The following is a 26,051-nucleotide window of genomic DNA, read 5'->3' as shown; positions in this document are numbered from 1 at the left end:
TTTGCCATCCAACTCTTAACTTTTTCTATATCCAATAGCGTGTTGTTTTTATGACATTCTCTTTATAGTGTTGTTTTAATGGGCTTACATTAATTGCATTGTTTTCTGTCAACAACCGCTCAGAGCAGCATATTTAATTACAAACGGCGAAATCGAACACAGCATGCGTGCAGGACATGGCCACGAGCTATTGCTCTCCATACATTTACCGTCCCGATCGGTACGACGTTACGCAAGAAACAAGAAGTAACGCCCCAAAAGTAGAGTCAGCGAAATTTGATCCATCGTCCTTGGGAGAAATATTGAGCCCTGCTCCTTTAGCATTGATTTTTCCGGCAGAAAAAAGAGAGAAAACAAATGTGAAGGAAAAGAGGGAGGTTTGTGCTTAAGGGTTTGCGGTGGACGAGGGAGCAGATCTTACACACGACGCTGGCAGTCACTTCCAATTCCCTTATGCAAATAAACGTCTCCCCTTCCACCGAGCCATGGTAGTAAATGATACCTGCCTTTGAATATCCATTTCCTCGTCCGCCACTGTTTATTTTTTATCGGCAGGTTTGTTTGCTCGATCACAGACTCGTAAACACACGTGCGCGAGTGTGATGAGGCTCTCAGACTTTTCTCGTAAGCTAATCGCATCATTGATTCACCTGCGTGGCCTGCGTCTGCGAAAACATGTTTGCTTGGACTGTTTTGTCTGGCTTTTTGCTTTTCTCCCCATATTTTGTCAATATGTCAGGTTTGTTTGTGTTCTCTTCAGTTAAAGATGTTAAATAAGCGTTTGAATGGTGTTTATTAGAACAAGCTTCAAATGGGTTTCTTTTGGTATTAAAGGGACACTCCACTTTTTTAAAACATGCTCATTTTCCAGCTCCACTAGAGTTAAACATTTGTTTCTTACCGTTTTGGAATCCATTCAGCGGATCTCCGGGTCTGGCGCTAGCACTTTTAGCAAAGCTTAGCATAATCCATTGAATCTGATTAGACCATTAGCATCGCGCTCAAAAATAACCAAAGAGTTTCGATATTTTTCCTATTTAAAACTCCACTCTTCTGTAGTTACATTGTGTACTAAGACAGACAGAAAAAGTTGTGATTTTCTAGACAGATTTGGCTATGACCTATACTCTCATTCTGGTGTAATAATCAAGGACTTTGCTGCCGTAACATGGCTGCAGGAGGCGCAAAGATATTACGCAGTGCCTGAAAGTAGTCCCCTGCTATTGAAAGTTGTCAAGGGGACTATTTTCGGCTGCTGCGTAATATCATTGCAGAGTCAAGTTTTAAATAGGAAAAATATTAAAACTCTTTGGTTATTTTTTTAGCGCGATGCTAATGGTCTAATTAGATTCAATGGATTATGCTAAGCTATGCTAAAAGTGGTACCACCAGACCCTCCAGATATCAGCTGAATGGACTCCAAAACGGTAAAAAAACGTCTTAGGTTTTTATTTTTGTAAAGAAGCCTGTTGTGACCAAAGTGTACCGAAACGTTCAGAAACCGTGACCCTAAAATCGCGATATGCTCCGAACCATTAGTAATTTGAACCGTTACACCACTACAGAGTTGTAAGCTGGACGTTTAAATGATTTACAAAGTTCGCAGTTATTGGCTTGGATCATTCACTAAATTGTTGTTACAATCTGATTTACTTACTGAAATGCAAGTTATAAATATCATTCACGTTCAACTCTAAATAGGGATGCATAACGATTCATCACAATTAATCTATAGCAGAATTAAAGTTTTTGTTTACATCATATATGTGTGTGAACTCTGGATAATAACTTTGTATAGATAAATGCACGCACATGCATGTATATATTTAAGAATTTTTTTAATTTGTGCATATTTATATATACATAAATATTATACACAATTCACACACACACATATATGATGTAAACTAAAACTTTTATTCTGCTATAAATTAATATAATTAATTGTTATTTAGTTTTTAGTTTAGTTTAATTTTATTTATATAGCACTATATTTCAACAGGTGTTGGCCATAGTGCTGAACATAGCCAATAAAAAATAATAAATACATAAAAACCACACACAGAGCATAAAAACATAACACCACAAATTTACAAAGTCAGACAATAACACATTACGTGCTCATTGATTGTACGCTTTCTGTAGTAGGTATCGTTTTAGAGTTTTTTTTAAAACAGGACACATGGGTAATTTTCCTTATATGTAGCGGTACACTGTTCCATAGTTTGGGACCGGCTACAGCAAAAGCCCGGTCTCCTCTTACTGTGTTAATATGCAACCCTCCATCTATGAGACTTACATTTTTATATAAATTGTTGACTGGTTGATCATAAAACATTTTGCAAATGCTTGGTTCACACTTTTTTTTAAAAATATGGCTGTATGGGTAATACAAACACATACTGTATATATCCTATGTTGCAGAAGAGTACAGTTTTGTTTACCATGGCTGGTGTTAGTTGTTCTGGAGTTTTGTATTCTGTCAGTTTACACTGTGCATCCTCTCCTCTTCCTGTAAAATCCTTTTAGTCACAAAACTAATGCTTTTGTCCCCGGATAAATAATTCAGTAAGTCTGATTAAAAATGTTTGCGGCGTGTGTTTTGCAAATTTCTGCCATGATGTGACATGCACGTACGCTTGTGTTTGACACGAGAAGAGAGGTGGAGTCTGTTTTTCTTTCCTTACTGACGGGGATTTAGCGGGCGGTTATATGGCAGGTGGTAGATTCCACTCCCTGGTGGCTGAGTGAATTTAACCAAGTGTTGGATTGCCTTCTCTCCATCCCTCGCCTGCATGTAAACACAATCTCCCTCTGTCTGACTGCGCATCCGCTGGCGTGTATTCCCGCCCGTCCTCCTGCTGATACCTTCCCCAGTTAATAAAAAAATTGCCCCACAGACAATGCAATTATATTTCTGACTTAAATGAAAACATGTTGTCTGACAGCTCTGCACAGGTGCCGTGGAAAAAAACACACCAATTGAGGTTATACCAGGTTGTTTGTGAGCAACTTTAAAGTTTGTTTAACATGTCATTTGACCTTTTCTTTTTTGAGGATGGTATGAGACAGATGTTGTGACCCCTGGTTAACTCACCAGCTGCGTGTTGTTATAACACGAGAACACGACGCCTGTATACTTTTCCTCATAACGCTCACGCCATAAAATCCCATAAAGAGATGTGCTTCAGAGGGCCGAATGTGCGGCCCCTGCTAATAAGAAGCATAAATCTCAAGGCGAGCTACAGTTCGCTTTCACAAACTACATTTAAACGCTATTTTCTCGACGCTCAGGCAGGACCTGCCCCTTTCATGCCTGCCATAAAACAGGCATTACCGTGGCATTTACTCATTGTACCGGGTGCACAGCCGTGTATTAGCCACTGACCAAGCTAAGGACGGGCAGTAAAAAGGCCACTTGTTCAGTCAATTAACAGTAATGGTGTTTAATGGCAAAGTAGCGCAACCACCCAGGGTGTGCCGGGGGGGCTTTTAATGGCACTATCCCCCTGAGCCCACCGAGAATTCGTGCAATTTGCCATCTTGCACCGTGTGCCGCCACGTCTATCCAACAGCCACGGCCAGCTAATTAATTCCCCACCACATCAGAGCGCTTTAAGGACGCCGGCGCAGCGGCTTGTTTAGCATCGATCGGCGTGGGGCGAGCCCGGGGTCTCGCCACCATGCAGCCCTTCTGAGTCCTGAGCACAGGCACAAGAGCTAACAACTAAAGGTCAGAGACATTTTGAATGCAGCGTTGTCGCATATGTAAGCACCATTAGCCTTCTAGATTCTCTAGAACCTTCTGACACCCCGAATGTAAATGATATTGCTCTATTGAGTTCTCTTCTCAACAAGTTTTAGCTTTGTTTCAAATAGTTATTGTGTCATATTTTGTTTGTTGTTGTATTTAGCTTTTGTCCTTGTTAGGTGTTGTAGTATGGTTTATGGGATGCTGATACATTTTTAAGTGGTGCCTTTCTTTGCCAGGGATCATTTACAATAGAGACTACAGTCTCAATATGACTTCCCCTGGTTAAATAAAGGAATAATAGTAATATGTCTTAAAGGAACATGCCGTATTTTGCCGTATCCCCCAGATTTAGATAAGTCCATACATTCCTTTTTCATCTCTGTGCGTTCCGTGGCTCTGTCTGATGCACCCACCGCTGGCCTGGCTTGGCGCAGAGACTGGAGGTGGATGGCTCCAGCTGGCATACTGCTCCCAATAGGTGACAAAATTACGCCAAATTTTTCCTATTTATATGTTGTGATTTGTATAGTCACAGCGTGTACAAATAACAAGGTCATATGAGACACAGCCATATATTCTATATTCTCAAAAGGCGAAGCACTGCTACATGGGCCTAGTGATTAGCGCAACACTTCTCAGGTGCTGCGAACAAATCACTCCGCCCAAGTAGCAGTGCTTCTTGGACTATACAAATCACAACATGTAAATAGGTAAATGTTGCCGTTCTTTTGTCACTTATTGGGAGCAGTATGCTAGCTGGAGCCATTTACTTCCAGTCTTTGTGCTAAGCTAGGCTCGCGGTGGGTGCGTCAGACAGAGTTACGGCACGCATGGAAATGAAAAAGGTATGTATCTAACTTTGGGGGATACAGTGAATAAGCTAAAGTCCCAAAAAGTCGACATCTTCCTTTAAAATTGCTTGGAAGACTCAAAATAGACTCAAATCACACAATTGTTGACATTCAGTACATTAAATGCACAAATGTGACCCTTTCTGTGAAAGTCTGAATCTAAATTTTAGATCAAAGTTTGAATGAATGATTTAAATCTTTGACATGATCTTGAGTTGCAAAATTCTGGAAATTTCCATGGAAATTACACCAGAATATATTGGAATTGTTGCACATGGATGTGTATTAGTGCTGCCTTGAGTTTGCAGAATAAAAGTTTTTGTTTACATAATATATGTGGGTGTATTGTGTATAATAATTATGTATAAATACACATACACACATGCATGTATATAATTAAGAAACATTTGCATGTGTATATACATGTTTATATTTATATATAATCTATATTATATATAAATATAAATATTTATTATATAAATATATATTTTTTCTTAAAATTATACATTTATGTGTTTGTATTTATATAAACATAATTATTATACACAGTACACACACATTTATTATGTAAACAAAAACTTTTATTCTGCAAACGATTAGTCGTGACTAATCGTGAGGCAGCACTAATGTGTATAAATCAGATGTCGAGGAAGCTAATGTTTGTACGTGATACACTTAAATGACCCCATATTTACAAATCATTACCTTTAATTGTTCGAGTATCTAATTTGGTATATTTCCGAAATTGCTGAGCTTTGCAACCCTTGTCAATATTAAAAATATCAAGGTTATAATTTTACAGAATGTTCTGTATAAATGGAAAAGTCTTTAATGTTCTTGTCTTCAATACTAGTACAAGCAGAAGTCATAATATCATTTCTATCTTAAAACAATCTACTTTATGATTTTTCTTTTCTATGGGACTCTTCTAAGATGTCATGAAATGCCCTTTTGTTCTCCTGCTGCGGTACTGAATAGTAAGAATTCTACTAGTAAGAGTTTTCTTACTCTTCCTCCTTTTTACCTCATCCCTCTCAGTGAATATAAAGGCAAGACTGTTATCTGTGGGGGCCGCCCGGCCCCCTTACGTTCTGAAGAGACAGCTATTCTCCTCAGGCTTTTCTTTCACAGAAGAAGGGGAGAACAAGTGGACTAAGATTAGGCACAGAACGGGTCTGAGACCACGTTCACCTTTGTGCTGGCTTTCTCTGTGTGTCTCTGTGCCCTCAAGAGCTTCTTATCTCACAATCTGATGGCCGCAGGCAGGAAAATCTATCCTTGAATAAACGTCCTCTATTGAAAGGTTTGAATGGGTTAGAAAGTCTGAAGGTAGCAAAACTGACCTGGCAGTGTGCGGTTTACATTTGTGCATCAGGTCATTGAGTATACACTCAAAAAATGCTGGGTAAGTTTTTTAGGCCAGCGTTAGGTAAAAAGGGATGCACCTAACTTGTTTGGTTATAATTTAATCTATGCCTGGTTGTTTTATTGTTGGATCAAATGCAGTATAAACATTTTTTGGGTTAATTTATCCCAACGGCTAGGTTTTCTGCCTTTTTGACCCAATGACGGGTTGAAAATAACCCAGCATTTTTTAGAATGTAAGGAATCGAACAAATCGAGTGCATATTATATGATATTTGGTTATTTTAAAATGATCAGCAACAGAAACACAAAAACTGTAGTTGGCCAGTTCAGAACTGGGTTATTATTCCGTTAGTTTACCTTGGGTCAACTACAAGACGTTTGAGTTTGGTTCTTGTAAAGTTTGGTTCTTGTAGTGTCCCTGTAGCTCAAATGGTAGAGCAGTAAGTTAGCAAAGATCAACTTTCACATACTGATAAGAAAATGTATATATTTTAAAGGTGCAGTGTGTAATTTTTAGAAGGATCTCTTGAAAGAAATGCAAAATAATATACAAAACTATATTATCAGTGGTGTATAAAGACCTTTTAAAATGAACCGTTATGTTTTTATAACCTTAGAGACGTTTTTATCTACATACACCGAGGGTCCCCTTACACGGAAGTCGCCATTTTGTGCCGCCATGTTTCTACAGAAGCCCTTAACGGACAAACTTTTTTGCTGAGTTGTCTCCAACGATGACATTTTTGTCCAGTGGTGGCTATTGTAGCTTCTTTATGCATTTCAGAAGCGAGTGTTGGGACGTGGACTGAGCCGGTGGTTGCAATTTGCAACCTTACCACTAGATGCCGCTAAAATTTACACACTGCACCTTTAAGTAATTTTGGATAAAAGCATAATTTTCAACGCATTTATATTACACCTGAACTGGCCAGGTACACGTTTTTCATCATCTCAAAATGGCAAAATACTGTCTGGCTATTATATTGCTACCAACAATATGCACATATTATTATGCTACGTACACACCAAATGCGTAGCATCGCGTTGCTCGCTCTAGATTATTCATGTGATTTAAGTTGCAAATTTATCGCTTGAGTTGAATATTTTCAACTTGCGCAAAGGCGCGTTTGAGGCGAAATGGCGCGTGTTTATGAGGCAATCGCGCCCCCCAATTCGTGTCATTCCCATCACCCCACGCGAGGACGCGTCTGATAGCGTCTGATAGCGTCTTTGCAGCTTCTGATAGCGTCTTTGTAGCGTCTGATAGCGTCTGATAGCGTCTTTGCAGAGTCTTTGCAGCGTCTTTGCAGCGTCTTTGCAGCGTCCTTGCATTGTCTTTGTATGTAATCTAATCTGCCCAAATCGTTAAACTCGCGTTTGGTGTGTATGCCCCATTAGGGCTGCATAGCGATTAATCGCGACTAATCGTTTGCAGAATAAAAGATTTTGTTTACATCATATATCTGTGTGAACTGTGTATAATAATTCAGTACACACACATGCATGTATACGTTTAAAATTATTTACATGTGTATATACATTTTTATGTTTACATATAATTTACATGATATATAAATATGAATACCTAATATATAAATATTTACATTTATTTATTTTATTTATATTATAAATTTATTTTTACATAATTATCATACACATTAAACACACATATACGATGTAAACAAAAACTTTTATTCTGCAAACGATTAGTTGCGATTAATCGCTCTTCAGCTCTACATATTATATAACTTTATCCTAATTAATATTCTTTTTATACTCACCGGAGCTGCATGCGATTGTGACCAAAACATGACTATATTTGAAGACAAAATCCATAATTTTCTTCTTTGTAGAATTGTCACACTGTTAATCAGAAGCGCTGATTATCTAAGTATCATTTATATGTTTGTTAGAGACCATATTAACCATTTTCATGAATCGACCTGAGCCACTACCCCAACATCAGAGTGAGAAAGAAATGTAGGGGACAGATGCAGTCGTTTGCTGGAGCTGAGAAGTAATATCTCTGAGGTTTGAGTTGTGACATAAAGACAGGTGACACAGGTTTTAACTGTAAGAAAGGGGAGAGAGAGGGGTAGGACGCCTGAGAGAGAGAAAGAGAGAGACGGGTTATGAGGAAAGACAGTTACATATGAGCCTGACTTGAGGGCTGTCTCCTCCTATCATACTTTAGTACAGCACCAGCCAGGAGTCTCTCCTCTATCTGGACAGAGTTAGATGCAGCCAATTGCAGGCCTATAAACTAGCGTCCACCAGCAGAGACAACATAATTACAGGGCCGACATGCATTGCGGTGTTTGCGAAAGGCAGACGTGATGGTTTATATTGCCACTTTACGGTATTACACAGTTCTTAGTATCTGACTGTTAATGGTGCCAGTTTCTCAGGAAAAATCCATTTTCATTTGCATTCACATTTTCATTACATAGCCTACGATGATGGATTGAGTACATACTACATTATGTTGTGGATTTAATGAGTACTTTAGCAGATAGCTAAGAGTCGGAATTAGTATTACCATGAAACCTCTAAGTTAGTGCCGGTAGACGTTAAAATAAACAGCATATTTAATTTAATGCAATTAAAAAAGAGGCTGCGAGGGACGTAAGTACAGTCTGTTGACTGTGTTGTGCTGTTGTGTACCTGTATGTATCGTTTACACGGCGATAGACTGAAAATATGTCTTTCCACAACATCCGGAGGACAAATATAGTTCGAAAAACATGGGCTGAGGAAAACTCATTTACTTTGAGGTTTTGAGTAAACTGTAGTTCTATGTATGGCAACCTTGTTTTTGTTCGTGTCAAATTAAATATGCCAGTCACACGCACTACTGCCTTAGAAACTGTTGTGTAATTGTATTGTATTGTATAAAACTATTGTATAATTGTATCACAATGTTGATTTTTCTTATTAAAAACAATCACCTTTAAGCTATTTTATAGCAAATACATGCATGTGATGTCTGGAGAGGCATATTTGCACATTATTTGCTTCAAACGTCTCTGTAAACAAGAAATAACAATCAGCTTTACTTCCATATTGTGACATATTTTCGAGTTAATCGGAATATCAAACGAGGAAAATAGTGGGTGTGTCTTGTTTTTCACTGTAAATTAATTTTATATAAAAAAGTAGGCGTTTCATTCAGAAATGGAACTCACAGTGGACTGACATTTGAAAGTGGTGGGGTTAATGTATACTCCACCTAAAGCTGCATTTAGACTAGCAGCGACTAGCAGAGCGACACAATCTTATTGATTTCAACGGAAGGTTGGCGACTTCCGGCGACACAAGCGACAGTAACTGTTGGCGACTGGATGGGGCATGTCCAGTCATGCGAGAAAGTTGAGAAAAGTTTAACTTTATGCAAATTATGAGTGACTTAAAAGTTTAACTTTATGCAAATTATGAGTGACTTTCGGGAGCGAGTACCAATAAGAACGAAGCAGTGGAGTTTATGTCATCTGTCTCTCGTAAGTTACTGGAGTGGACGGTACTCATTTGTTTATGACAACCAGATTTAAACACGCCTCCTAACGACCTCTTTGAAAGAGACGAGCGACACGCAAAGTCGCTTATAATGTGGGCGGAAGTACATTTTCCAATTTTGGTTAAAGTTTGTGGGGGCTCATGAATTTAAAAAAGTCCCACACGGATAAATTGTTTATAATGAACACTGCAATATTTCATAAAAAAATTTGAATTGTCAGTTTTGATTTCATAGGGACTTTAACCTCTCGACGCGCACTAGTTTGGGTGAGGGATGACGTCCGTTTTTTTTAACGCTGCTAACAATATCTATATAACTACTGTCTAAAACATTAATAATATTAACATTACTATACATAGTTTAAAAGGTCTACAGGTTTAGAATCACTGTATGGACTCTGTTTTGAGATCCAGATGCTCTAGCATCATAAATGTAGTATTTTGTGACAGAAGTCCAGATGACAACATGCAAAAAAATAAACGGGACTTCTTACCTTTGTGTTGATATAACGATCGCAAGTCAATTCCAGTCTGTTTCAGATGTGTGAATAACCTCTAATAGAATACATCCAATGACCATAAATGCGTATAATCCATGAAATATAGATATATAGTCTGTTGTTTACATCAGATTTCGCATGAACGTCTTGTAATAGAATAGAATATACAATCTGAGGACTATATACGTCATAACACTAAATATGAGATTACACTTTAGGTTCCGCTAAACACATAAATCCATGGTCAAACTTTGTCTCTAAAAGTAGGCGGGAGTATACAGTAATACATAATATCCAAACAGCGCTGTCAAATATCGTGACGTCATCTGACTCGCTCATTCCTCCAATGACTTCATGGAAAATAATGATAGACAGAACGTGTAGCCAATTAGATAACAAATCCAACGATCTTTGTGTGATGTTTTATTTCCTGGTGTGTGGAAACTGCATTTTATATGCTAACATAAGGATAAATAATAAGAACGAGTGTGTATGCATGTAAACAAAAGACTTTTAATTTGGGGCTGACTGGCACTAAGAAAAGGCACTAGTCTTACAAAAACTCTTGCAAAAACCTAATTGAGAAGAATTTTTAAATTCTTCTCAAAGTTGAGCTTCAGTTTACACTCCAGCTACAACATGCATACAAAATCATTACAATGAATCAACTACAAAGAAGTGCAAAGACGTCAGTCGTTCTAGCGTGGACATCACATTTATAAAATGCTGCTAGAAACGTCTTAAATTTGATCTAACAATAATTTCTCAAAAGCACGCATGTGTGATGCACGACTGTACGCATAGAAAATGCACGTACGCCTGACTTTCAGACGTGAAATTTCACTAATGAGCTTGAAATTGTGCGCAGCTGAACACTTGCAGATTTCCGCCTTTAAACCATGCCTAATTAATGTCATTGACAATATAAAAGAGCACCTGTCAATGTTTAAATCCATTTTGATCAACAAGAATGGCTTAATTTCCAAAATCTGCAAGAAAATCGGACAAACAAAAGTGCATACTTCTGCTCAGACCCTGACGTGGCGCTAAGCACTTGGATTTTTTTTTATAAATAAGGCCTCACTTTTTCCATTTCTTTAAACAAACATACAATTTTTTAAAGCTATGTCACTCATTCATACTTAGTATATCATTTTGGTAAAAATTCTCATCAAAGAAGCCTGCTTGCTGATAACTTGAGATAATGTGCATGCTGTTCATTTTAGAGACATGTTTCTCAGAACAAGAGTTACTCTTGTAGAGGAGAATAAATATGCGTTGAGTGATAGCAGAGGATAACAGCTTTCTCTCAGTCTCAGTGAGAGAGGCAGTCGATGTGATCTTTATTGGAAGTGATTGAGGGTGATGAGGAACTCTAAAGCTCGTAGCTCCATTGTTCTTTATGGGGCAAAGTGACTGATGGCTTCTTTTGTAAAGGGAAGGTGTTCTTCCAACCTCCTCTCCTTTAGGGCAAATCTCAGGAACCTTTGCAAGGCATGTTTATTTGAAGCAATAGTGAGTGTATTAGCATCTGTATACACCGTATATAAAACATAAACCAGCGTGTCTAGTTTTAAAGTTGGGTCCTTGTGGACAGGGTTTTCCTCAAGGATGAGCAGGCCTTTCTCAGGGTCAAACAAGATTGTACCCTTGGGCCGATACGGGAATATCATTTTTCACAGAACGTGAGCAGCGTTAGAGGATGTTCAGCGTGTTTTAAAGCGTGGATTATTTTTATGTGCATATTTTTTTTTTATGCAGTTGTTTTAGATGTACCCTTTTGCAAAAGTTGCTGAAGATGAACATGACAGTATTTTTTGTTGTTCACCATACTGTATTAAAATGTAACTAGTATTGCACTAATATTCTCCTCTCTTCTGTTACAGGTAGAAGATGCTATGCTTATGTTTGATAAAACTACAAATAGACATAGAGGTAAGAGACCCTTTTGTGTGTTTTTTTCTGCATATGAATTAACATTTGATTTGTCTGTGTGTGTTCATGAACGTCCTTCAGTTAATCTACAAAGCCAATTGCGTTGCCGTTATTTGCCTGGTTTGAAGGTTTTCTGTGCAGGTGCAGGAAGCCCCAGTGCCGTATGTTACAATATAGCATTATATCTTCAAGGACGTTTCATTTGAGCCCTGAAGGTCAAAGCTAATGTGGTCCAATAAAAGAGCAACGATTTCCACTGTAGCCAATCCATCGACTCTATTTGATTAGGCCGACATTTACCATTGGACGCGCAGAATGGAAAGTTTCTCGGTCATGTAGGCTCATACCCGCAGGCTCGTGTAGAAGTGTACAGTACTCTCAGACCTATATGATATACTGGACTTTAGGTTATTGCCTGAGTGTGAGATGTTTCTGTGATTCTATTTGTGAGAGTTCCTGCCTTAAAGGAATGAGCATAGAGAAATGTTACATTGCTTTTTGTTTGTTTTGCTTTGCCCAAAGGTGTGTTGGGATCTTGGAAATGGGTTAGTAGTGGAGAGGAAAGGACGGAGAGGAGATAAGGGTAATATGAAGAGGAAAAATTAGGATAAGAAGAGGAGATGACGAAAGAGAAAGGAGGATTGGGAATAGAAATGGGGAGAGGAGATGAAAGATGAAGACAAATTGAGATGACAAATGAGGATAAAAGGAAAGGGGAGAGAACATGGAAATGTGGAGAATTGAGAAGAACAAATGAGAAATGAGGAGAGGAGAAATTATAAAAAAAGAAATGAGGCGAGGATTTAAAAATTGAGATGTTTTGGGAGAGGAGGAGATGAGAAATGACAAGAGGAGGTATAAATTATAAAGAAAATAGGGAGAGGAGAAATTAGAATAAGTGGAGAGGACAAAAAATAGGTAAGGAGTAAGAGGAGATAAGAGACTAAGGCATATTATGATAGGTGGGAGGAGAAAAGAGTAGATGAGAAATAAAGTTAATGAAAGAATACACATGAAATGAAGAGAGGAAAAAATAAGAAATTAGAAGAGGAGAAAAGTCGAGATGAGAAATAAGAAGCAAAGAAAGGATAAGGTGAGAAGAGGACAATGTAAGAGATGGGGAAAATAAAGAGAGGGAGAGAACGGAAGATAAAGGAAAATGGAAAGTAAATTTAGAATAAGAGAGAAGACAAAATTAAAAAGTTAGAGAATAGGAGGAGGGAGATTAAATGACAAATAAGGATATGGAAAGAGAAGGAGAGGACATGGGAAGTGACTGGAACTGAGCAGAGTAGAAAAGATGAGATGTAAAGAAGGATATGAGAAATAAGGAGAAGTTAGGAGGTGAAAAATGAGGAGAAGTAGGAGATGAGAAACGAGGAGAAGTAAGGAGAAGTGAGGAAACAAGAAATTAGGTGATGTGAGGAGGCAAAAAATGAGGAGAAGTGAGGAGACGAGAAGCGAGGAGAAGTGAGAAGACAAGAAATGAGAGGAAGTGAAGTGACGAGAAATGAGGAGAAGTGAGGAGGCGAGAAAGAGGAGAAGTAAGGAGATGACAAATGAGGAGAAGTGAGCCCACAATCTCCTCTTTTCTTACAGAGCCCACAATCTGCTCTCATAATTTTTCACCTCCTTACATCTGTTCATTTCTCATCTCCTCACTTCTCCTCATTTCTCGCCTCCTCGCTTCTCCTGATTTCTCATCTTCTCATTTCTCGTCTCCTCACTTCCCCTTATTGTGAGAAATGTGGAGAAGCGAGGAGGCGAGAAATGTGGAGAAGTGAGGAAATGAGAAATGAGGAGACGAGAAATTAGGGGAAGTGAAGAGACGAGAAATGAGGAGAAGCGAGAAGTGAGGAGATGAGAAGTGAGGAGATTAGAAATGAGGTGAAGCGAGGAGATGAGGAGAAGTGAGGAGCTGAGAAATGTGGAGAAGTGAGGAGATGAGAAATGAGGAGAAGTGAGCCCACAATCTTCTAATTTCTCACAGAGCCCACAATCTCCTCTCTCATTATTTCTCACCTCCTTACTTCTGTTCATTTCTCATCTCCTCACTTCTCCTCATTTCTCGCCTCCTTGCGTCTCCTGATTTCTCATCCCCCCACTTCTCATTTCTCGTCTCCTCACTGAGGAGGTGAGAAATGTGGAGAAGTGAGGAGGCGAGAAATGTGGAGAAGTGAGGAGGCGAGAAATGTGGAGAAGTGAGGAGGCGAGAAATGTGGAGAAGTGAGGAGGCGAGAAATGTGGAGAAGTGAGGAGGCGAGAAATGTGGAGAAGTGAGGAGGCGAGAAATGTGGAGAAGTGAGGAGATGAGAAATGAGGAGTTGAGAAATTAGGGGTAGTGAAGAGATGAGAAATTAGTAGAGGTGAGAAGTGAGGAGATGAGAAGTGAGGAGACGAGAAATGAGGAGAAGTGAGGAGATTAGAAATGAGGTGAAGCGAGGAGATGAGGAGAAGTGAGGAGGTGAGAAATGTGGAGAAGTGAGGAGATGAGAAATGATGAGAGAGGAGATTGTGGGCTCTGGGTGGAGCGGGCCGTTGGCTTTATCCTATTCTGATCCTCATCTCTCTTACTGGCTTAACCAGCAAGGTCTCTCATGAGAGCAGAGGACATTGTGAAGCTGAACACTGGTTTAACAGGCAGACAGAGAAAGAGCAGAGCAGACAAAAAGAGCAAGAGACAGACTGACAGAGAACAAGTGGGAGACGTGAAGAGAAATAGCGACCGGCTTTATGCAAAAGCGTTCCCTGGTATACGAGTCTGAAAGCCATGAGAGAGATTCTCAGCCTTGAGTGGCCTTTGTGTGGGCTGAATGAGGAGGTTGAGGAGCAGCACTGTGGCTTTTATGCTTTATAAGTGTCTTTCAGTGCTTATAGATGGGCAGGTTGCAGAAATGAAGTCGATGGTATTAATCTTTCAACCTGAGATTTGCCTTTTAATCCATATCGGTCATATTTGTCGGGTAAGCGTGTGCGCATTTTGTATTTGAAGGTGTGCGGGTGTGAATTGCCTTTTATTTTCTCTCTCCGGGTCTCTCTCTCTTTCAAATACACCCCCTCCCATCCGTCCCCCAAAGGACTTCCTGTCCTCAGAGGCGTTGTGATGCTCTCAGCTGTCTCTGTAACTGACTCTTCACATCAGGGTCTATGACATCCACAGTACAGCCCGATAAGACACCGTGATCTTTCTTCCTTTTCCCGATTAGTGTCTAAGCTTTTTAATCTACTTCACAACCTCAAGTCAAAAACAGTTTGAAGGTGATTGCAAATCAACCATGTCACCAAATAGTGGAGCATTTCGAAATGTCAAGCTGGCATCCGATTAGACAAAAATATTGTTTTCCACACTGCCTTTTTCTGCGTTTTGTAAATAGAGATCAGAACATCTCACAAATACACTTGCTGAACTTTGATCCACATTGTCTCCTGTTCTCTTCTGTTTTGCTCGTCCCCGAAGCCCCATGCCTGGGCGCTTTTGCTCGCTCTTGTAAATACTCCCATAGGGCATAGTGTCTGTATCTATGGGAACAGAAGGCATGAGTTTTGAGGAAAAAGGACTCTCTGGGGATCCCAAACTCCTTTCGAGAGAAAGAAGGGTCAAAGTGAGGGTAGAAAGCTTCGGTGTAACGTTAGCTTTGGCCCCTAGTGGGTAAAAAACACTATTATTCTCAAATCCTTTGCGAATGCAGCAAAGAGCAGCCGGGTCGGAAATGAGACCAGATGCCATTAAACATGGAGTTTGTAAACACCTAGTGTCAAACAATGCAGAATAGGACAAGATTTTCCACTGAAGACATTGCACGCTTTTCAAGTGCATCACAATAGCACAGCAACAAAAGGCACCCACAGATTTGTTTTGCTTTTGTTTACTTGGCATGTGGAATATGCACGATTGTCTTATTGTTTATCTATATCTTCCTAATTAAACGTTTTTTCTCCAACGGTATGCTGAGCTAAACGGGGTGCCGTGGGGTCACTGTTCTTAATAGCCTCACAGCAATTACTTTATGTAGCTGCGGCTTCTGTACGAGTGAAGTGGCCGACTAAACGGTAATGGACATAGAGAGAGAAGTTCAAACTCTTTTTTGATGATATCATTTAAAGAAATGTGTTTTTTAAGGAAGCTGGAGAGATAGAAATGCAGCGATGGCTGGAATATTGTGCTGCATTCGAAATCACATACTGTGACACTAGGTACTGAATTAGATATGGATAGTATGAATGAATTTGGAAGTACTACATCCACCATGTTATAACAACAAGGTGCTGAAAGAATTCTTTAGAAAGTTTGTCCCATATTGATATGATAGCATCTTGCAGTTAATGGAGATTTGTGGGGTGCACATCCAGGGCACGAAGCTCCCGTTCCACCACATCCCAAAGATGCTCTATTGGGTTGAGATCTGGTGACTTTGGGGGCCATTTTAGTACAGTGAACTCATTGTCATGTTCAAGAAACCAATTTGACATGATTTGAGCTTTGTGACATGCTGCATTACCCTGCTGGAAGTAGCCATCAAAGGATGGGTACACGGTGGTCATAAAGGGATGGACATGGTCAGAAACAATGCTTAGGTAGGCAGTGGCATTTAAACGATGCCCAATTGGCACTAAGGGGCCTAAAGTGTGCCAAGAAAACATCCCCCACACCATTACACCACAACCACCAGCCTGCACAGTGGTAACAAGGCATGATGAATCCATGTTCTTATTCTGTTTATGCCAAATTCTGACTCTACCATCTGAATGTCTCAACAGAAATTGAGACTCATCAGACCAGGTGACATTTTTCCAGTCTTCAACTGTCCAATTTTGGTGAGCTTGTGCAAATTGTAGCCTCTTGTTCCTATTTGTAGTGGAGATGAGTGGTACCCGGTGGGGTCTTCTGCTGTTGTAGCCCATCCGCCTCAAGGTTGTGCGTGTTGTGGCTTCACAAATGCTTTGCTGCATACCTCGGTTGTAACGAGCGGTTATTTTAGTCAAAGTTCTATCAGCTTGAATCAGTCGGCCCATTCTCCTCTGACCTCTAGCATCAACAAGGCATTTTCGCCCACAGGACTGCCACATACTGGATGTTTTTCCCTTTTCACACCATTCTTTGTAAACCCTAGAAATGCTTGTGCGTGAAAATCCCAGTAACTGAGCATATTGTAAAATACCCAGACCGGCCCATCTGGCACCAACAACCATGCCACGCTCAAAATTGCTTAAATCACCTTTCTTTCCCATTCTGACATTCAGTTTGTAGTTCAGGAGATTGTCTTGACCAGGACCACACCCCTAAAAGCATTGAAGCAACTGCCATGTGATTGGTTAATTAGATAATTGCATTAAAGAGAAATTGAACAGGTGTTCCTAATAATCCTTTAGGTGAGTGTATACAGGTTTGTAACAACATAAGGGTGAGTAAATGATGACAGAATTTTCATTTTTGGGTGAACTATCTTTTTAAACTAATGCAATTTTGTGCTGTTATAAACATTATAAACATTCCATTTTTAAAATACATTTCATATTACAATTTTATGGTTAGTGAAATAAGTAAATAGTTAACATCATTTTTATAGTATTTGCTATGTCCCTTTGGCTTTTTTGACATTTAATTTTATTCATTTCTTTCTGTTTTGTCTTTTAAATAAATTGCATATGCATCCCTCTAACCCCCTTCAAAAAAATTTACATTTACATAAATGCATTTGGCAGATACTTTTATCTATGCATTTTATCAGTATGCGTGTTTCCTCGGATCGAACCCATGACCTTTTGCTTCACCAATGTACCAAGCACAAAGTAATAAGATGATTGCGTCCTTTCTACTGCAGTATAAGTCTTACAGCCCAAAGTCTCACTGTCATTATCTGAGACAGCGAGACAGAGAGAGAGAGACAGACACAGAGATACTAGTAGATGTCAGAGGACAGCAGCAGAGACAGACAGACTCTAATCCTCTGCAGTCTGTCTGTCTTCTAGGCCCCTGCGAGACTTTTTTAACACTGTCCTTCAGCTCAGGGGTGATGAACACAGCTAAAAATCTCTCTTTATCCCTCGTCTCTCCCTCTCCCGTGAAAAGAGGCTGCAGCCGTGCCAGAACGAAAGGACAGCGGTCAAGGTCTTGCATGGAGGCACAGTGTGAGTACGATTGCGGCCGAGATCGAGCTGTTCGGTGTAAGAAATGGCCGATAAAACGTCTTTTGGCGTCTGTGAACACTGTTGGTTCGCAGACACGCTCTCGCTTCATCAGGGCATATTTCAGTCTCCTCTTTTATCTGTTCTTTATTCTGCCCGTCTGTCTGTATCCCTTTTCCTGTATCTTTCTCTGAACAAGCCTCAAGTGAATATGCTACAGCTGTGCTTTGCAAAATGAAAAACAAAGCCTTCGCTTCGCTAGCGAGCCCGAGCTTGATTTTACACACCTTAGCACAATTCCGCTCTGATAATCTCGGCACTGTACATTCATCAGTGTGACTGGAGAGACGCTTCCTGCGTCTTTCAGAAAATCCCTAAATACTTGGAATGTGCATTTGGGTTGCTCGAATGCTCAGATAAATCAGGCGTGTGTGTACGATGGAGAGTGAAGGAGTGAGCTAGGACTGTTTATTTTCGAATTGTTGCCATGCGGATATATGCGTATGTAGTAGTCAATACCTACAATTTTATATCAATTCCTTTTAAATATATCGATAGTTTTGATAGTTAATCTATTTTGATAATGATTAGTTTCCTGTCTGTGTACTAGTAAGATGTAAACGAGAAGTAAAATTGCCTATAGTTGCTATCTATGGCACGTTAATTTTTATTTTTAACAATAGACGATATTCACGCTATTCCGTTATTTTTATATCCTAAACACAATTATCTCAATAATATTGAATATCAAATTTATCACCCAGCCCAAGTAAGTAGGATGCAGGTTTTTGACTGTTATGCTGCATCTCTGGAACAATAATTTTCATTTTCAACAACAATTGATATTCACGATATTCTGTTATTTTTAATATCCTAAACACAGTTGTCCCAATAACATCGAATATTTAATATATCGCCCAGCCCATTATTTTCATTTCAATGAATCATTTTTCAGTGTATTACCCAGCCCTAGTAAGTAAGATGCAGTTTTTATGCTGCATCTTTGGCACAATACATTTTATTTTCAATAATAGTCGATATTCACGTCTGAAATTTTATATATTAAGCACAATTATCTTAATAATATAGTATTTGATACATTTCCCAGCCCTAGTAAGAAAGATGCATTTTTTTTGCTTTGTCTTTGGCACAATAAATGTAATTTTCAACAATAGACAATATTCACAATATTCTGTAATTTTATATATTAACCACAATTATCTTAATAACATCTAGTACTCAATATATTGCCCAGCCCTAGTAAGAAATATGAATTTTTTTATGCCTCATCTTTGGCACAAAAAATATTTTCAGCAATGGGCGATATTCACAGTATTCTGTAATTTTATATATTAAGCACAATTATTTTAAAAATATCTAATACTCAATATATCATCCAACCGAAGTAAGTAAGATGCAGGTTTTTGACTGTTACGCTGCATCTCTGGCGCAGTATTTTCCTTTTTTTTTAAACAGTTGATGTTTACAATATTCTGTAATTTTATATCTTAATCCCAATTATCTCAATAATATCTAATATTCAATATATTGTCCAGCCCTAGTATGAAAGATGCCGTTTTAATGCCTCATCAATGGCACAATAAATGACATTTTTAACAATAGTCGGTATTCATGGTATTCTGTAATTTTATATCTTAAGCGCAATTATCTCAATAATATCTATTATTCGGTATATTGCCCAGCCCTAGTATCTCGGTAGTATTTCGTGTTCGGTATGTTGCCCGGCCCTGATAGGTGGGATGCAGTTTTTTATGCGTCATCTTTGGCACAATAATTTGATTTTCAACAACAGTCGATATTCGCTGTATTCTGCCGTTTTATAGATTAAGCACAATTATCTCAATAATATCTAAAACTCATTATACAACAGTTCTTTCTGGTTCTCGAATCTGATTGGCTAAGAGCTATGCGATATTGTGCTGATAACGGCACTGTAACCGCTTCACCTTTCGTATTATTCCACCACCTAGTGAATGGAGGTCCTAAGCAGGCTCATCTCTGAATGGAAAAACACAGACGCGCTGTTTGAATCACTCTCCGTGTGTGTGTCTCATTAGTTTACTAGCTCATAAATCAGTCTGTGAATCCCCAATCGGAAGTTATTCCGTCAAAGATCAGCGCTCTTGGATGTTACGTTAAAGTTAATGGGAGAAATGTCTTGTCACATCGTGTGGACGATTAACACTTGGAAAGAGGAATATAAACACTCGTTTTTTTTCTGGAGCTATATTTCTTATCAGAACGCGAAAACACAGTGGAACTGCAGGTAAGCACCGCAGCTTTTAAATGTGGACATTGATCATTTACTTTATCGTGACGTGACTATTAAAACATGTTATGAGATATCGCCACTGGTATATTTATAAGCAGCATGCAAAAACATCTCTCTGACACTTATAAAAAACCGTTTTGTATAGTACTGACAAGAACAAAGTTTAATAATAATAATCGAGTGCTCGTATCACGTTAAGAATAAATGAGAAAGCAATAGTAACGTTATACAAGTATAGTTTTATTAACTTTTACCTCGCGCCAAAACAATAACAACACAAAAGACACTAAATATGAATGAAAAAACAAATTATTGGTTTGATCATGACACCAAATACTGCTGATTTGATCTCATTTTGACGATCATAAACAAACAAGGCCAACATGAGAGCCGGGGAATCCCTTTCAGAGATGTAGCCCAGAGAGGGCGGTGGTCAGCGGGGCGAGTGAACACTGAAGTCCGCTCATGCTTTGGTTCTCATTCGTACCGAATCTCACTAAGCAAACGTTCAAACAGGCGCTATCTTTACTAATCGACTGCAGATTTAAATATAATACATATACATTCTCGACTGAACTAATCTTAAAACTACACTTTGTGACCAAGAAACGGTAATATAAAGTAACGGCTTTTCTGTCCATTGAGTTGTTATGAGCTTCAAAGCAGCCGAAAGTTTTACCTGTCATTCTGGCCGCCCTCAAATCCGTGGCAGAAGAAGTAGTTCTCAAACAAAGAGGCTTTTAAAATAACTCTGTTGTTGTTTTCTAGATTTCGTTTTTCAAACGTGTGCCGTCGAACTGTTGTATAAAAGCAATATCGCTCTCGGCCTGCGGCCTTGTGCCTCTGGCCTAATCACAGCCGTGATGATATAGAGCTATATCACACTCCTACTCGAGCGATATTGCTTAAATATATTGCCCAGCTACAGTAAGTAAGACGCAAGTTTTTTACTGTTACGCTGCATTTCTAGCATATTAATTTTCAACAACAGTCAATATTCACAATATTTAGTAGCTTTATATTTTAAGCACCATTATCTTAATAATTGGATACTGAATGTACCATCCAGCCTAAGTAAGAAAGATGCAGTTTTTTTAATAATACACTGCATATCTGGCACATACATTTTTATTTTAAACAGGGGTTGATATTTACGGTAAAGCACATTTATTTCAATGATATCTAATATTCAATATATCACCCAGCCATAGAAAGTATTGGGCAGGTTTTGGACTGTTATACTACATCTTCGGCACATTATTTTCATTTCGATATTCACGATAAAGCACTTAATTATCTTAATAATATCTAATATTCAACATATCACCCAGCCCTAGTAAGAAAGATGCTGGTTTTTGTTATGCTTCATTTTTGGTGCATTCATTTTCAACAATAGTCGATATTCACGGGTATTCTGTAATTTTATATATTAAACACAATTATCTAAATATTATCTAATACTCAATATATCATCCAGCTGAAGTAAGTAAGATGCAGGATTTTGACTGTTACGCTCCATCTCTGGCACATTATTTTCCATTTTTAAAACAGTTCCTGTTTACGATATTCTGTAATTGTATATCTTAAGCACAATTATCTCAATAATATCTAATATTCAATATATTACCCAGCCCTAGTAAGAATGATGCAGGTTTTTTTTGTGTTTATGCTTCATCTTTGGCACAATAAATTTAATTTTCAACAATAGACGATATTCACGGTATTCTGCCGTGAATATCTCAATATTATCTAATACTCAATATATTACCCAGCCAAAGTAAGACACAATTTTTTTACTGCTACACTGCATTTCTGGCATATTAATTTAGTACATCATCCACCTCAAGTAAGTAAGATGCTGGTTTTTGACTGTTATGCTGCATCAGTGGCATATTAAGTTGTTATTCACAATCTTCTGTCATTGTACATATTAAGCATAATTATCTCAATAATTTCCAATATTCAGTACATCTTTTTTGGTGTTTTTTCTATTTTGTGGATACGATGAAATAGTTTTTTGTACGTTTATCACACAAAAACATACAGAAACGCACCTTTTCCACATTCACCTGACTAACCCTTGTCGACCGTTGTAGTTCAACAGTCCAAAACTCTTTTATTTTGTTCACTTTTCCTAGCAACAACTTGTAAACCGGGCCTTATAAACTGCACTTTATAAAAGCTCATTGACAAAAGGTTAAATGCCCATTTGCTCATTTGTAAGTTGCATTGTGGTTCAGACTGCAAGATATCACTCGAAACGCCAATGCAGCCAATCGTAAAATTGTAAAAAAAGATTTTGTGAATTCATTACTCGGATGACATTCCCTGACCTGACTGAATTAATGAGTTTTAAAAGGACGAGGCAAATAAAAGTGGAAGCTCTTCAGTTCTGGATAGTTTTGTTCTGGCATTGAATATTGCTGGCGTGGCATTTCGAGAGAATGATGGTGGGTTCATTAGTGTTGCTGCCAGCAAACCATGCCCCTCATTGTCATTTAATAGGCTGCGTAAACAGATGTGCCCCTACAAAATCAAATGTTTGTCTTTCTACATAGCCAACCGTAGCTGTGTGCACATCTGAGTGTCTGTGTGTATAAGAGAAAGTTTGCTCGTGTATTCATGCCAGTTTATCATCTCATACATACCTGCATGCGCTCATGTGACTTATCGTGTTGACATATCTGTTATAACATCTGCGAGTTCAACAAAAGACACAATTTGACAAAATCTTCACATCCTGTAAGTGGATGTCTGCTTTTGTTAATATTTCATTCTCAGATAATAATAAATACCATATGATGAAATCAGTTGAAAGAGTGGCGTGTTTCGCAGATAAGGGTGTGTTTTTATAAGATCATGAAATGATACAAACCTCACATTCAAGGTTGCCTAAACCCCTCCCAGAGGAAATAGCTGCATTTTTGGAGCCATTTCCTTTGATCTCAGCTCCCAATGGAAATACGGCCTGGCTCATTCCTAAACACAGCTAACAGTTTGTTCTGAAATACACGGAAAGTCCAGATGTACTCAACTTATATCACTTTATTTGCAGATTTAAAGGGTACATTATTTGGCATTATAACAAATTAAAAGATTAATTATTGTATTATATTATAATGGATGTGAGAATGAGATAATGCCAGGTGTGTTGTTTGTTTTGCGAGGTTTACTGTATATAAGGAGGCGTTGAGGTTGTTTTGGTAAGGCCTGCATTGTTTGCTTGTAATCTTCTTAGCTGAAATGGCCAACTAGAGGACAAAGCATGCAGGACTGAGCCAGTGCACTACTGATTGGACTGCTGTCTTTGTGTGTGTATGTGTTTGTGCAGTATGTGATCTATTGTGTGCATTTTAGCGTGAAAATACCTGGCACAGTTGCAATGCGCAACTATGCTAAAGTATAATCATTAAAATATTATTCTTGTCTTATCTGAATGGAGAGGTGCCAATCCAAAAGCGCTAAACTTTTACAGCATTACGACGCATTGTGGTTGACATTTTGTTCATTGCTCTAACAGGCAATGGTGAATCAGCTTTTGTTCATTTGGAACTGTTTTCATTAGTGCAGAAACAATAGATGTAATAAGTAAATGTAATGTGTTAAAAATGTAAATTCGGCAGGACAGTGCATGGCTTAGTGTTGCCTCCCTTCAAGGAGGACCCCGGTTTGTGCCGTTTTTAGGAAGTTCAGGAGGCTTTTCTGTGTGAAGTTTGAAATAATGTTCTCTCTGTGACAGCTTAGGTTTAATCTGGGTACTCCGGTTTCCTCCCACAAAAACATGTAGGTTAGGAAAGTGTCAAATTGTGCTTCCCTCAATATGTGTATAGATCAACTTCTGTAGATTAACCGTTCTCAACATAAATATAGCTATAGATGTTGGAATGGCATTAAAGGGGACATTTCACAAGACTTTTTTAAGATGTAAAATAAATCTTTGGTGTCCCTAGAGTGCGTTTGTGAAGTTTTGGCTCAAAATAGCATATAGATAATTTATTATAGCATGTTAAAATTGCCACCTTGTAGGTGTCAGCAAAAATTTGCTGTTTTTGGGTGTGTCCTTTAAAATGCAAATTAGCTGATCTCTGCACTAAATGGCTGTGCTGTGGTTGGATAGTGCTGATTAAGGGGGCGGTATTATCCCCTTCTGACATCACAAGGGGGGGGGCAAATTTCAATGACCTATTTTTTCACATGCTTGCAGATAATGGTTTACTAAAACTAAGTTACTGTTTTGTGTCCGTATGGTTCAATTAAATGTAAAAGGGTTAACATTTTAAAATTAATTTGCAGATTACTTGCATATATTCTTTTGAGGACCAAGTATAAAATTTCTGGTTTTATTTCATTTTGAAAGAATATTTAGGGGGTTAATTCCAAAAATGTCAATGTGGTGTAACTAGTATTTTTTAAAATGAAAATATAAATATATTCATAAAAAATGTGGAATAAAATATAATCATCTAGTTTAGTGTAATTTTTTTACATACATTTTTACATCAGTTGTCAAAGATTATTTAGAAAACAGAGCTGTTTTCAGCATATAAGTCAGGACAAATATTACAAAAACCCATTTAAATTTACATTTATACATAACTAATACAATTATATTTTAAAATTATTATTTTTTTATGATTAAGTTTACATGCCATCAAGGTGGATAAAATATTGAATATTTCTCATTCTTTGGCGCAATTGGTGGTTACACCATTTGACATTTTCAGGCCCATTCATAAATGCACTATGTGCATTGAAATAAACCTGATGCGTACTTTTAAAACAAGTTTAAAAAAAAAAAATTGATTTTAACATCTTTCCAAACCGTTTTTGTCACTGACCATTGATTTTCTAGGTGGGTAGAAGCACTGGGGACACAATTATAACACTTACATTTATTTAAGAATAAATAAATAAATAATAAAAAATAGATAGATAAATAAATAACTTGATATCAACCTCCTTTTTAAACAACTTCAGTATACAAACAATAACAATAAATTGCTGTACGTAATTTCCGCATGTCTGGGATTTCCTATGGTCACAAACCCTAATATGACATTTTAAAACTATTTGGATACAAAATCAAAATGCATTGCTTGTTATGTACTTATACTGAAAGTCTATAGGGAGTGTATTCCTCAAGAATAGATAATGATAGACACGGCTAGTAGGTTATTATGGTTATTCAGCTAACAAGCATCATCACATTTGCACATTTTTAACAACATCCTTCATGTCTTCATCCCCTTTTGTCATTTGCCAGAGTAACAAAAATATCCAAACACTCATCACTCAACAAACAGAGACGTTAATGGAGGACGCGTAATATTCTGATGCTAAGCCTTAAGTGCAGTTACTTTTCTGTTTATCCGAACAACTGAGTGATTATCTGCTACATCCCTGATTGAGCCTGAAGAGGGCTGGCGGGTTGAGATCAGCTGGATGCTGATTGGTGGTTGTAGATGACTTAGAGAGGAAGTTGTTGTATTTTTTTTTTGCAGTCAGTCTTACTGAGTGAGTGCACGACGCCTTTCAGTCTCGGCTTCCATCAGAACAGCCAGGCTTTGATTAGACACATCAGGGCGAAACCTTTGGATGGCTGATGAGGATGAAGTTGTCGATTGCTCCATATAACCTCCACAGACACGAAAGCATCTTGTATCATTTTAGAGTTTGAGTGCGTTCACATGCACGAGCAGGTACTGATTATG

General features: G+C 38.2%; 1 protein-coding gene across 18 annotated transcripts in view; it reads left to right on the top strand.

Moving 5' to 3' along the window:
- msi2b (musashi RNA-binding protein 2b) overlaps positions 1-26,051 on the top strand; it is a 332,893-nt gene that overhangs the window by 163,283 nt on the left and 143,559 nt on the right. For all 18 annotated transcript variants that reach the window (XM_055196799.2, XM_055196805.2, XM_055196803.2 and 15 more), the window contains one exon: positions 11,873-11,921. In XM_055196799.2, coding sequence (XP_055052774.1) covers positions 11,873-11,921 — 49 coding nt within the window. The remainder of the gene's footprint in view (positions 1-11,872; positions 11,922-26,051) is intronic.

This window comes from Misgurnus anguillicaudatus, chromosome 24 (genome assembly GCF_027580225.2).
Source record: "Misgurnus anguillicaudatus chromosome 24, ASM2758022v2, whole genome shotgun sequence".
Lineage (NCBI taxonomy): Eukaryota > Metazoa > Chordata > Actinopteri > Cypriniformes > Cobitidae > Misgurnus > Misgurnus anguillicaudatus.
The sequence above is the reverse complement of the archived record's forward strand: the minus strand, read 5'-3'. Positions and strand labels throughout refer to the sequence as shown.